This window comes from Andrena cerasifolii, chromosome 2 (genome assembly GCF_050908995.1).
Source record: "Andrena cerasifolii isolate SP2316 chromosome 2, iyAndCera1_principal, whole genome shotgun sequence".
NCBI lineage: Eukaryota > Metazoa > Arthropoda > Insecta > Hymenoptera > Andrenidae > Andrena > Andrena cerasifolii.
The window spans coordinates 20,552,126-20,566,321 of record NC_135119.1 but is presented as its reverse complement, the minus strand read 5'-3'; the positions used below and the strand labels follow the sequence as shown (position 1 = coordinate 20,566,321).

The window sequence follows — 14,196 nt, the reverse complement described above, 5'->3', positions numbered from 1 at the left end:
ACAGCTGTATGTAGAATTAAAACGAATTCGATTTGAGAAATGTATGTTTGAAGCTTTTAATGTCGTACTTATTTAGTGTCTAGTAAATATTCCATGGAATATTAAGAAACGGAGGATCACGTGGAAAGTGTCAGCCGATATAAAAACAGCGAACATGCAAACGTAAGTTAATTAAATTTCTATTATTTTCACAAGTTTTATTAATCAGCACTTATAGTTCCGAAATAGCTTGTATGCATCACCTCCTTATATAAGAAATAAATTGATTCCTATCAATTACATGCGATGCGAAATCAATAATTGTCAATGCTTACCTACCTTAAGAAAACCTGAAGTTTTATTATTCCCTTATCGTCCAATACATTCAAGTCCTTCGTCACAGCCATTGCCACTATATTGATTCTTACAGTATTACGTGCACGTCGCAGAAAACACAATTTTCCCTTCATAAAGCTTAGCAAGCTTTGTATAAGCAATCAATCATTACCAACTAGTGGCAAAAACTGTACTTTTAAATTATTACGTCTACTTCTTAATAGGAACAAGTCCTCACAAGTCAGTTAAAGAAAAAAAACAGAAATGGACACTTCTAGTCGCCACCAACGTTGCACTAATAGCCCCTTCTTCATTGCAGTCCACGATGTTTTACCACTTCCACAGAATTTTCATATATCCTCTTACTATTGATTTCGTATGCACAAATGATAGACCATTACTGACGGAGCAACGTTATTCCACAGTGCAGAGTTACATGGGGACCTTGAAACGACTTAATTACTGCCATTAATTTCCGTATCCCCTATGTACAACCCCTGCCACATTTTCATCCCCTGTCAGAGGCCGTGTGAATGATTGAACGAGCCTATTATGTGTAGTCACTTCGTGGTGAATGTCTCCGAAAAGGAATGTATAATGACACCGTAATCAGAACTGGCGCACACGCGATGTCGACATTTTCTGTGAAAAGTTCTGTAGCCAGTCATTCGAAGAGTGGCAATCGAAAAAGCAGGATAGTAGTTAGGATGGACAGTGACCAGTACGAGTACTTGCGAAACAATAAGCGTTTCTTGTACAGTATCGCTTTGTGGCCATATCAGCAACCGCTGGAAAAGATTCTGATCGGAATACTTGTCATCCCATCCCTTTTCCTGCAAATAAGCCTCGAGGTATCAGGGCTGAGTGATGCGTACGACAAACAATTCGTGGCAAATTCTTTAATTAATTCGCGCGTTAATTCGATAGTGATAAAAGTGATAGCTATTAATATTTCTACCTGACTCGAATTTCGAATTTTTTTCTCATTTGCGATTTGATTGTTCTGTAGGTAGTTGTTTCACTTTGGGTCGGTTAGCTTCTGCTTTCGGCCAGAATTATTAATTTATAAGAGTTCGAAGAAATTAAATTTGTATATGTGGTGGTTTTGAAAGTTTCTTTGTTGAGTGAATCTCATTGTAAACAATTATAGCAACTTTCTACATAATGGCCAGTATCATCTCAAATATCACAATATAAATATCGTTTGTATTATAATAAATTACTTTTGAGGTCACAATGTAAGACGGAAGTAGTTTTGTGCTGTATTTAATGAAACTTAGTTTTGTTTCTTTTCTCTTCAGTGGCTTTTTCGAAAGCATAAGTTTTGTTGATAATGCGTGATGTCGTGGGTTTTCAGGGCGGAGGACTGGTAGCTGCAGTTCTCTTCGGTAATGTCGACGTGTTTATGGAAAATTTCTCTCCTTTCGTCATCAGCTGGATGTGCCTTGCTAAATATATGAATTTTATGTACAACCACAAGCAGGTAAAACTATATACCTCGCGCTTCTGATATTAATAGCATGGATAACTAGATCAGGTGAAATTAAATTACAAATATAGATTGGGAATCTTCTGACAATAATGCAAACAGATTGGAAGATTCATAAAAAAATCGCAAACGAGTACGACATCCTTTGTCGGCATTACGGAGTAGCAAAGAAAATTACTTTCAACTATGCAGGTTAGTTCGTTTTACACGTTAAAAATATAGTTGAAAACACTTACAAGTGGCAGGAAGGGTGAATTTTCGATATTCATTTATTTCTACGAATACTATACTTCATTTGCCACGTTATTAAGTCACATTTTATACAATAATCATTTCAAAAAGTATTTCCGTATTGCTGGCCTATTCGAGTTGATTTAACGCGAAACAAATTTATTAAGCATAAACATTTATACGAGCAACTACGTTATTTTTGGAAGGAATGCTTTAATGAGGTTACTTGGAATACCCCACCAAGGAATTGAGACTTGGTATATTTCAGTAAGGTGCTGAAGCAGAGAGGACTTTGAAAATTTTTCCACTCTTGAAAATACGCGTCCAGAATAATTGAAAAATTATTTTCTAAACTTAGGGCCTTTTCATACGAGACTCTTTTGTCACATTTACTGGCTCACGATTGATATGTCCAAAATATCCTCTTACAATTAGGTCAAACAAGAAAAATCAAAATCGGTGTAACCATATCGAAACTACCAGTGGCCACCCTCAGAACTATCTCCTGTGAAAAGGCCGTTATTAAAAATTGCCCTCTGATTTTTAATGTATGACTAACAGTTTTTCTATACGGATCAATGCTACCCTTCATGGTGGTGCCATCGGCACTGAACGTAGCCGACGCTTTAGGAATATACAATCTGTCTGACGAACGACCATTGATGTTCCGTGTTGACAATTACCTAGATGTCGACAAGTACTACTATTTTCTGCTGATACATTCGTACTTTGGCACTGTGATGTTCATCACGGTCGTCGTGGCTGTGGACTCAATGATAGTCGCTTTCATTCAACACGAGTGCGGACTTTGCGAGATTTTGGGGTAAATGGGGTAATTGCAATTGGGGGTCGCATTTCTGCAGAAATAATAATGATACACCGGCCGGCTCTGTCACGGATCAGTATGAAAGCTTATTATTTTGTCCTATATAATATACAATATGCTTACGGAAGTATACAGGGTGTGCTGCTCAATTGCACTTACTGTTTCGTTCAAGATTTGTGCATCCGTGTTTGCATAGCTTATAAAGTAGATTATCTAAGATTGCAATGGCAAATATCTTTAAAAAAGAAGTTTAAGAAAGTATGTTTTCTCCGGAGGCACAGTTTTTAAAACTTCAAGTTTATTAATGCTTCTTTGGAAATCCCTTCAAGTATTCGCATGTAATTATGAATCAGCCTGTGTAATTCTACTGTGCATCGTAGTGTGTGCTCTACCTTTACTTACTACACGCCGTTGCGTTCAAAAGTGATTGATGATGTTATTAAGGGGACTAGGCAGTCAGAAAATGAATTTTTTGTTGTTGTTGTATTTTTCGAAAGTGCCACCCTTCCCGATTAAAATGCCATTTGGTTTATGTTAAAATTCGCAAAATTAAGGTTTTTACAGCCGAAAAGATCGAGCGCGTCATAAACCGTTTCAGTGCGCACGCAGGTAGAATAATTTCTCTTTCGAAACTTTAAACGCGTTTTTCTCGGAATCATATTTCCTCTTCGTTTTGCAGTGATTGCAAAAAACGGAGGTACAAGTCGATTTGAAAAAAATTCAGCATATGTGAAACATGTTTAGTTACGACCCGAACCTACGCGTAAGTCTGTGAAAACTTCTGTTTTGACAAAAAAAAAAAATAATAAAATGGCTCTTTTTCCTGGCGAAAAATCAAGTTTCTTTAAAATTTGCCGTTTTACAGCCGCCATTTTTATAATTTTGATTTTTTCTTTCTTTTTTAATAGGTTCAGGGCAGAATGGGATTCAGGGCAAAGTATCAATTTCAGAGGATATTTCACAGTTAAATTTCTTACGGCCAGAATCACTGCAAAATAACAGCGGCTCCGGAAAAAAACACCTATATACCAGGCAACTATAGCGCTGTCATACATATGTATATATTATTCAAATAATTTTTTTTTTACTCTTTATAGTATTAGCAAACATTACCCAAAAGTACTAGTCACAATTTGTATTCATCTCCTTGTAATTAATTCGCAAAAAATACTTGATCTTCGAGCGATCTGACTGCCTAGTCCCCTTAATGCGTCAACTGCGGCACAAAATATTCTGCAATTATTAAATTCGCCTGTATAGACATTGTAGCAGCGAATTATAATTGTTTAGACAGCGGCTGAAAAACATAGTGGAAAATGATTCCATGGACATAGAGCTGCATCCAGACAAACGCGAAGACAGGCCGTACCAAAATGTCAGAAACTGCGTGATATTGCATAAACATATAATTGAGTTAGTATTAATCTTAATACGTTCCATATTATTTCTATTTCTCTTCAGGTACCCGGGATTTTTTTTTCTTTAAAACATCGAACATTTCTCATCCTCTTTTTCTTAACGTTGAAGATTCGCTAGGATAGTCGAGGAAGCGAACACGACGTCTTACTTCTTCCAATTAGGATTGAACATGATCGGTATAAGCTTCACTCAATACCAGGTCGGTGTGATCCCTTTCAGAGAAAAATCCTGGCACCTTATCGACGATTATGCACGCTCATCGTTTCTTACTTTTACAATCAGGCTGTCACAAACTTAGACAACCCGAGCACATCCCTCAGGTTTGGTGGGTTCACGATTAGCTTGCTAAGCAACCTTTTGCTTGTAAGCTGGCCAGGGCAGCAGTTGCTGGACTACACTGAACGGATCTCTGAATATGCGTAAGGATTTTAATCGTGTACTGTTCGTGGAAGTGGCTGACAGAAAAGCGGCACTTTCTCTCTGTGTATCCTTTAGAAGTGATTAATGTTTTATTTTATATTTAAAATAAGTGCAGACGAAAAGCGTTAGTAGAAAGAATGCAGCAATCCAGCATGATTATTATGACAATTTAGAATAACGTTCTCACATTTTATTTTCTTATATTTTGAAAATCAGGAATTTATGTATGTTCGTCCCAGATTGCCCCACAATTTTGGGACTCCCTGTATAACTGAATCGATGACTACGAAATGGGTACAATTTTTTCTACCATTTTATGTGTCCCTTCCAGCCGTATAATTTCTCTCACAAACGTTTGATAGTGAAGGGTTAAAACGAAACTACTTGCTTGCAGGGCAAGTGGCAGCTGGTATTACACTTCTGTCAATGCTAGAAGACTTCTGAGCATCATCATTTCAGAGAGTATAAAGCCTCTCAAGTTAACAGCTTTGAAAATCTACACTTTGAATATAGAGAACTTCAGCTCGGTAAGGTTTATTCTTTCTTTTCATGATTTCACATAACCACGCTCCTATATTTATTACTACTCTCCACAATAATATTATGGAGTAATGAATATATCGCAGGGGGTGTATTTCTTGTCTAGAGCATTTTAAATATGTGTGTAATTTTTTATAATAACGAGCAATACTCTAGGATTGAATTTGACTTTATTTACATACCTTTCGAGATCGTACATGTTTCTTTAAACCAGACTACATGTGTCAATAAGAGTGTCTATCTTGGTTGAAAGGAGAAACTCGCTGATTTATAAATCATGAGAAAGTTGGCTTTAAAAAATCTGTATATTAAATGTAGCATTTCTACTTGGTACTAATACACAGCTCCTTTCTCACATTTTTATTCGTATCATGAGAAAAAACAGACATTTGAAGTAATCAAATAAGGCACCTTGCATATACAGCTATCATATTGAAATATTAAATGACTCCAGCGATTATTATATTTTGTAAAATTCTTTAAGGTCGTACGAACATCGTTTTCCTACTGTATGGTTCTGTGCTCCGTCCAATAATAATCGAGTAACTATGAACGTTTATGATTGCTTGTAATCGAGTAATGAAATGGTAAAAACGAAGCCAAAATAAAATGAATACGAACAAAGTGCATCGCTAGACCAAATAAATCTGTATTTATGTTGAAAATAAAAACAGATCAACTTCTAATATATCTTGTCGTTACTATCTCTTATGCTTTACAGAAAAATTCATCATTAATAGTAAAACCAAAAGGAAGAGAAAACCTTTAATAAAAGAAGTCCTTTGAAAGTACAGGTGCACGTTTTTACCAAGGAATCTTCAGTTTCTGATGCAAATAATCTTTGCCCATTAATAAGGGACCACCCTCTGCATTTAAATCTTATATTTCAGAATTCAACTCTGGATTTGCAGAATTGTTGCATCGATATGCACTTGCATGGTTTATAATTGCGCAACGGGTCAGAATTGTTGTTTTAAGGCTTTCTATTTTATAAAATTCAATTAATTTTGTAACTTTCGCAGCTCACGATCTCTGGATTGAAAATGTATCGCCAAGTCTTTAACTAAAGTGAACAAAGGTACGATTTCAGTGTTCCACGGTCATCGTATCATACCGTACGCCTGCCGCACCATATGGTTCTCGGGGGTCGATTCCTTTCCGAGAGAAATAGATTGTCGACACTGAAAAACAGCAACACCGATCTATCACACACAGTCGGCACGTGCCCCACCTCCCACCTGGGCTTAATTGATTTTCGCTCGCGTGTCCGTTGAAGAAGTCATTCGAAGCTCGATAAAAACTTGTTAACACTCGTCACAGTGCACGATGTTGTTCATCAAGAGCCAATTTCCATCTCCGATGGTCGGAATGAATTTCAACGTCCAGGCATGGCGCAGAGGGGGCCAAGGTCTGATTAATCGCCCTCGCTTCTATTTGCGTCCGTCAAATTTGTCAATTCTTGGTAAGGTCAGTGAGGGTAAGCGGAAGCAGGGAAGCAATACATCAGGGAAAGAATTATGATCGCATTGATACATTTAACAGAAGTCTGATGATTTAAAATTATTAGGAGTACCAGAGATTGCCTCAGATTTTTTGCACAGCAATTAAGGGAAAATCTAATTGATTATGAAAGTGGGGTAAGTAAAAAAAACACCGCCAATTGAGAAATAGTGGTAAAGAATACATTGCCAAAAATGGTAAAGTTGTTGGTGGCAAAGTATTTGAAAGTAAAAATTCCTTTTGCTCGAAATTTTTTTTGAATTTATTAAGTTGTGAAGATCGAAAAACTGCGTTTGAATACTTTTGGAATTTGGGAGACGTTCAAGGGTTTAAAAACACATTTTCGTACAAGTTACTCATAAAATTTCAGAATGATAGATAAGTTTGACATTATAAGAAGATATATGTTGAGAAACATTTTGCTAAATAATGGAAAAATATTCTTTAACCCTACAGTGCACATGTAAATTGAATTGAGCCTCACAGGCCCATATCTCCAAATCTATGGATGCATGGATATTTTGAGGAAAAAAATATCTGTAGACTGCACTTAATCTGTCGCACTCGATCTTAATTAAGAAAAATATTTATAACAATGAAATACTGAACAAGTGTCTCTTTAACACTACAGTTCATCGTTATCTGAATCTTTTTCAATCTCATGTGAGAACTGGCTTTCACAAAGCTACCTAAGATATGGTATACTTTATTTAAAAGGTTCTTTTCTTATTGTTCACTTTAGCCGTTCACTCAACAGTCTAAATATCTCGAAACACAAAATACATGACTTTAACCACTTTCATAATCACCGGCAGAAATGCACCAACTGTGCTGACCTAAAAGCAATTCTTCAAATGGGAGAGGGTGAATAATTTTGGCATCCTTGGGGTTATACAATACAGTGCCATTTACCTAAATTACGTTAGTCCTAGACGCATCCCCTACCGTCGCTTATCAGACAAATCAAATATCAAAAACTGCTCGAAAACATATCGAAGCTTTCAAAACCTCTTGCAAGCGAGAATGAAAGATATTTCTCGCCCCTTTTCTATAACTCTCCATCCGAGACTTCTGCCCCAGACTTTTTCTCGTCCGAGACTTCCTGCCCCAGTATTCCCCCAACACGCGGCATCGACGTGTCTCTAGATCCCGCAATTTTGACGATATAAGTTCCATTAGCATCTCCACGTGGTATCGATACCAGGTAGGTTCAGGTCCGTCGACCGGCTTAATATAAATGTCCTCACCCGTCGCTGATTAGCGGGGCCCCAGGAAATTATCTTCTCCTCGGGTTAACGGACTTCGATCCTCGGAAGGACGGTGTCTTCACGTCCCAGCGCTCCCGAGACAGTTTTTTTTTTCTCCCCCTCGGTCGGCGCTGTTTATCCTGAAATCTCCTGCGCTCCGGCGGGGTAACACCTTGCGGCTCCTTTCGTCATGGCGTCCCAGTTGCTCGTTGGCGCAGGGCACGCGCCAGGGGCCCCTTCTTCTTGCGCAGGGGTAGATCCCGCTGCAAGATGGATATCTCTAATTGTCTTAAGGCGATTCACCCTGAGGCACGACCGTTGCGTTCTGCTAATTCCCCCCTCTCTGCCCCCCTCCCCGTTTCGTCGGCACGTCTTCTGCCAAACACTGGCATTAAGTTATCAAATGATTTGATTTTATGCATCGTCGATTACGATTTGAACCTCGCACGTGGTGATTTCGCGAGTAATACCGTTGACTAACTTGTCGATGTTTTTTACCCGCCGTTTGGAACGTGCGATCTGCAGGATTAAATAACAATATAATCCATTCGCGGTAGTGGTATTTTTTTTCACAACGGCACTGTAATCGCTTCTTTCAAATTTCTTTACACCATTTGAACTTTGAAGTGCCGTGAGTACCTACAATTTTATTGAGGAGTTGAAATGGTAAACTAATCTTCACGAGTTCATATTTCCTGAAGAAAAATACTAAATGAAATAAAGGTTTGTAATTTATATTTTTTACGGATTTTAGTTACTTTAATTTGTTTTATTTATTTGGTTTTGTGTAGATGGAGTATATTTTAGTTTGATTTTTTTGTAAGCCCTTAAATTTTAAAAAAATCTGGAAAATTGTGGAATAAGTATAAATATTTCTTTACTGTGTTAATTATATTGTTTTTTGTGTAGATAGAGTATATTTTAGTTTGATATATTTTTGTAAGTCCTTAAATTTTAAAAAATTCTGGAAAATTGTGGAATAAGTATAAATATTTATTTTCTGTGTTAATTATATTTTTTTTTGTGTAGATAGAGTATATTTTAGTTTGGTATATTTTTGTAAGTCCTTAAATTTAAAAAAATTCTGGAAAATTGTGGAATAAGTATAAATATTTCTTTACTGTGTTAATTATATTGTTTTTTGTGTAGATAGAGTATATTTTAGTTTGATATATTTTTGTAAGTCCTTAAATTTTAAAAAATTCTGGAAAATTGTGGAATAAGTATAAATATTTATTTTCTGTGTTAATTATATTTTTTTTTGTGTAGATAGAGTATATTTTAGTTTGGTATATTTTTGTAAGTCCTTAAATTTAAAAAAATTCTGGAAAATTGTGGAATAAGTATAAATATTTCTTTACTGTGTTAATTATATTGTTTTTTGTGTAGATAGAGTATATTTTAGTTTGATATATTTTTGTAAGTCCTTAAATTTTAAAAAATTCTGGAAAATTGTGGAATAAGTATAAATATTTATTTTCTGTGTTAATTATATTTTTTTTTGTGTAGATAGAGTATATTTTAGTTTGGTATATTTTTGTAAGTCCTTAAATTTAAAAAAATTCTGGAAAATTGTGGAATAAGTATAAATATTTCTTTACTGTGTTAATTATATATATTTTTTTTGTTAAAGTTCGAAATCCGTTTTAACCATTTTTGGGTGAATAATGGAATTGGAAAACTGTTTTTTGTAGAAACGCTAAATGCAAGGAACTTGCCACTTTACTTTTTGGCTTCTGCTGACTTTTATACAGGGATGTTCGAGGAAACAGATCTCAGATCTTAATTGATTCTCGAATTAGTTGTGGAATAACTGTTTCTGCATTAGCGCTGAAGAAAATTATTAAATGCGTCGCGGGCTCATCGATCTATGTACACGTAATATAAATATACCATTTCCTCGATTCGGATGCTACTCTTTTCCATTCAACGAGTAAGACACAGATATTATACGCAGTTATTATATTCCGTGCTTCCATTATAAAAGCATCTGTCGTTCCGCCGACGTGAACCAGCGAAACAGCGAAAGTCTGTCAGAGCGTTCCGTCTGAACGAGACAAAGGCCGGAAAATCGGAAATTGAGGATAAAATTTCAGCGTGAAACGCAACATCGGCGTTTCGATCAGCTTATCGCGTTTCTAATATTCTCGCGTGCCGCAGAATTATAAAAAAAAACCTCCCCAATCTTCCTCCTCCTCTAAGACTATCAATCTCGCATCGCTTCTCGACTTCCACTTCTTAAATTCTCCGTCTACACTCTTAACTTCTAAAATACACCGATACAAATTGTGTAAAAGTTAACAATATTTCTACCACTTTCCTTGTTCTCTTAATGAATCTTTTCTAAGGGTTCCATACTGGAAAATGCAGTTTCGAAAGATATAATTTCAAGAAGTAACCAGAATCAGAAACCGAAAGTAAACCATTGAAAGTGAAAAGAAAACAGAAGTTCCAGTCAGCAAGAATCGAAAGCACCTTCCATCAGAGAAGCTGCTTCTCCACTCGTTGAAATCCCCAGTCCCCGAATCCCCATCCCCAACAGTGCAAACTTTATTTCAGTATTAACGGCATTTACTAAATAAAAAATTATTTAAATAGCGGATCAAATAAAAGTTAGGTACTATAACTGTAGATTATTTAACAAATAAAGTGAATTTTTTTTATCTTTCGAACCCTGGTCAACTTTATTCGACAAATAACAAAAATTTGCTTAACTTTTATTCGTAATTCCGAGTTTCATATAAATAAACAATTTTCCCAACTCTGTTCTCTTCGGCCAAACATTCGCCAACAAACACCCCCAGTTCCAACAAACCGTCCCCGCTCATAGCCCTCATTCTCTCACCGATCTAACTCCGCGCAACCCGTTGCTAACCCTTTAAGCGACCCTGAGAAAATCCTCCCCCGATCCAGCACCCGTAAATCTTGGAGACGGGGTGGCGGGCATAAAGCCGCCGACGGATCTTAAAGCAACAGGTACCTCTTGCTCCGTTATCTAAATCAACAGGTATCGCTCCCCTTCAGGAAGCGTTCAGCTTCTGTGTACGCGGGCAGAGATAAGCGTCGACCGGAAGGGAGGAAGGAAAAAGCGAGCGCGGGCCGGCGAGTGGTGACGGCGGCGCGGCGGACGGGCACGTTCCCGGCAGGGTAAAGTGGTACCGCCGAAGAAGAAGAGAGGGTAGGTACAGAAGGAGCCAGAATGGGCCACCAGGTGCACCTATAGAATGGACATAAAACGAAGTGGGAACCATATGTTGATGTGCTGAAGGACGCTGCGGCACGCGCCACACTCAAACTCGAGCCTCTACACCGCGAGGATCGCTGACTCCTCTCTATTGTTACTTGCAACCTAATGACATGATCCTGGTGCACGGCGGACTCTCCGCGAAGCGGTCCTAGGCGGTCCTAACACGGTTTCCCATTCAAGGATCTCCATAGAACCGCGGCGAACAGCGGGAGGACATTGACCACCATCGGGTGACGTCCAATCCGTGGTGTTAAATGTCAACTGTGCGGCTGGTTAATACGTGCTTCGGCGGTTCGTCGTTGAAAGTGCAAGATCGAAGACTTCGTTGTGCGCTGTTTTATGGTATTCTTTGAAGGGACTGGAATTTGTGAAACGAAAGTTGCAACGTGTCGTTCTGCTGTATTAGGAAAATTGTGTTATATATATATTCGACAAGGAGATCGAAGCCTATGATTATTTTGTAGCATTCTTTTTATATAAAGGTCAATCGTTTGATTTTATTTTTGGAGAATCGTATCAGCTTTCTTTGGAGACGCAGTGTTTTTGCCATTTTCAAGCTTCATAACTCGGAGCACCATCGAAGTTAGCAAGGGAATTGTGAGGAATTTTGAGAAGCGCTCAACGAGGAAGAATTTAATATCGGGCAGCTGGAAGTGGCGCGAAGAATTGAATTATTGATGAAGTTCAACCCCCGAGGAAGGTTGAAGTAGTTGAACGATGGCTCTTCTGAGGAACCACCACGACTATCCAGTGTCCACTGACATGGTAACGACCAATTATCCGGGCACAACGAGGGCGTACGATTCCCTCTACCCTTCGCCGTACAACTCGCCGAATTACGACTCCGTGAAGTGCCATTACGGGGAGAATTACGCGGCGAAAGTTGAGCTTACCCCGCGGAAAGAAGTGGAGGCGGTTAATTACGAGGAAGAGGTAGTTTTAAAGTACTCAAGAACTCCGGACTCGTACGAAAGAAGCTCTTTCGGTGTTCTGACACCTGTGACGCCGCAAAGGTAAGATTGTCTTCTTCGTTTCCAGTCGCGTGACCTCGCTGGTCGCCCTCGTTTCCATGTCGCACGTGAAATCGATTCACTGAATGCAATTTCGTCACTGCTTGCGTGAAATTTCGGCTAAGATATCCTGCGCGTGGAATTTCAGGGGTGTATTTTTGTTAATGCTGAGTGTTAAAATTCGATTCCGCCAGGTATGAGCCGCAACACGCGATAAGTCACGCAGCTTCGCCGAGGTCGATGCTGCACGAGGACAACTCTGTGGATTATCACCCTCCAGCCTACTGCTACGAGACCCCTCCTCAGGAGCAGAAATTTCAAGCCCTCGAGAGCAGCGAACCGATGCAGATGATCGTTCAGCCCCGAAGGAGCTCTTGGGAACCTGTCACGCCCGCGCAAGTGAGTAACGGGGTGGAAAAATCCACTCTGCCTTTTATACATTGCAGAGTGCTTTTGCCAGATTCTACTAGAAATACTAGACCATTTCTAATGATCCAAACCAAATAGCCGAATACGTGAATACATATAATATTCGAAAGCTGTTCGCCATGTGAGAAACTATGACAGGCCATCGAAACTTTCGTCTATGCAGAGGGGTGCAACTGAGTTTTTTACCATTTTGAAATTACGGCATATGTAAAAAGAATTTTGCATCGTTTGGTGCACGCCTGATGCAAATCCGATAACAAATAACGATTAATTGCAAACTTCAAACCTGCGCCCATTTTTGTGCAATATTTTATGGTTTGGGCAGCTTTAGATTTGACAAATTCGCGAAAAATAGAAATAAAAACAACTTAAAAAGAGGATTAATGTAGCCACGACTGAAGTAATTCAAGAGCTTTGTAGAAAGCAAAGAAAACTGGATTTTACTATTAAAATAAATTTTTATAATCACCTAATGAATTTTATTGAATTTGCATTAACAATATTTTTATCCGTTCAACTCGGCACCCCCAAGATTAAATCCTGAGCGCGCCACTGAGCAACCCATTGAAATAATTTGAGAAGTGCCTTACCGACTCCTTTTAGAAACAGTTGTCGCCCACCAGCAGCCCCCGAAGAGGACGCCGACGGTCCAGGGACATACCGCCGTCGCCGAGCGTGCTGAAGCGTCGGCGCTTAGCCGCGAACGCGCGCGAGAGGCGTCGCATGAACGGACTAAACGACGCCTTCGACAAGCTGCGCGAGGTGGTGCCCAGCCTTGGCGCGGATCACAAGCTGAGCAAATTCGAAACGCTGCAAATGGCGCAAACGTACATCGCGGCGTTGTGCGATCTTCTTCAGAGACACGACGGAAAATGGCAATGATAGGGCGGAACGAAGGTAGGGTAACGAGCGCGTTAACATGTATTTTGCATAGGCTGAGTTTGAAAGGAAACTAGCGAAGTGTGTTTAAAAATTCTGCCGAGTTTTGGATTGTAATCAGGGAGTATGTGTGTGTATGGGGGGTGTAATAGGGGGTTTGACGAGGGAAATTATTTAAATCTGTCGTATGGTACTGTGGATACAGAAGGGCAGGGAATTTCTAAAATAATGGGTCTGAAGGAAAAAGGGGGAAGGTCTTCTGTGTACTGTGAAAGAATTCGAAAAGTTGTTCAGGATATTCTGCAGAATTTTAAGGATTTTCTTTTTGCAATTAAAGAAATATTGTAGGAAATTGAATGTGGCTGAAAAGGGGGAAGTAACCGCCTTGACTGTGGTAAGTGGTGCTTTTAGGCCTGTCATAGTTAGTTAGTAATAAGTGAAGGAATGAGAGTATTAATTATTTGTGAATTCGTGTGCATTTTTTACGACTTTTGACAATCGTTCGAGACAGTTGTGAACAGCTAATGACTCAAGTAACTTATTTTTAGTCAATAGACCGTGATAAATAGTCCTGTTACGATAGCACGGAAATTACGATAAAAAAGGGCATCGAAGATATTAATTCAAATATGACACCTATCACG

General features: G+C 38.6%; 2 protein-coding genes across 2 annotated transcripts; both read left to right on the top strand.

Annotated features, from left to right (window-relative positions):
- Positions 1 to 1,022: 1,022 nt before the first annotated feature.
- Positions 1,023 to 5,955, top strand: LOC143378437 (odorant receptor Or1). The gene is made up of 9 exons (XM_076830141.1): positions 1,023 to 1,166; positions 1,673 to 1,798; positions 1,876 to 1,996; positions 2,597 to 2,858; positions 4,152 to 4,274; positions 4,389 to 4,479; positions 4,563 to 4,699; positions 5,095 to 5,227; positions 5,725 to 5,955. The coding sequence occupies exons 1-9, from the start codon at positions 1,023 to 1,025 to the stop codon at positions 5,773 to 5,775; spliced, it is 1,188 nt and encodes a 395-aa protein (XP_076686256.1). The 3' UTR covers positions 5,776 to 5,955.
- Positions 5,956 to 11,899: 5,944 nt separating this feature from the next.
- LOC143378994 (uncharacterized) lies at positions 11,900 to 13,581 on the top strand. The gene is made up of 3 exons (XM_076831220.1): positions 11,900 to 12,247; positions 12,439 to 12,643; positions 13,277 to 13,581. The coding sequence occupies exons 1-3, from the start codon at positions 11,952 to 11,954 to the stop codon at positions 13,553 to 13,555; spliced, it is 780 nt and encodes a 259-aa protein (XP_076687335.1). The 5' UTR covers positions 11,900 to 11,951; the 3' UTR covers positions 13,556 to 13,581.
- The last annotated feature ends 615 nt before the right edge of the window (positions 13,582 to 14,196 follow it).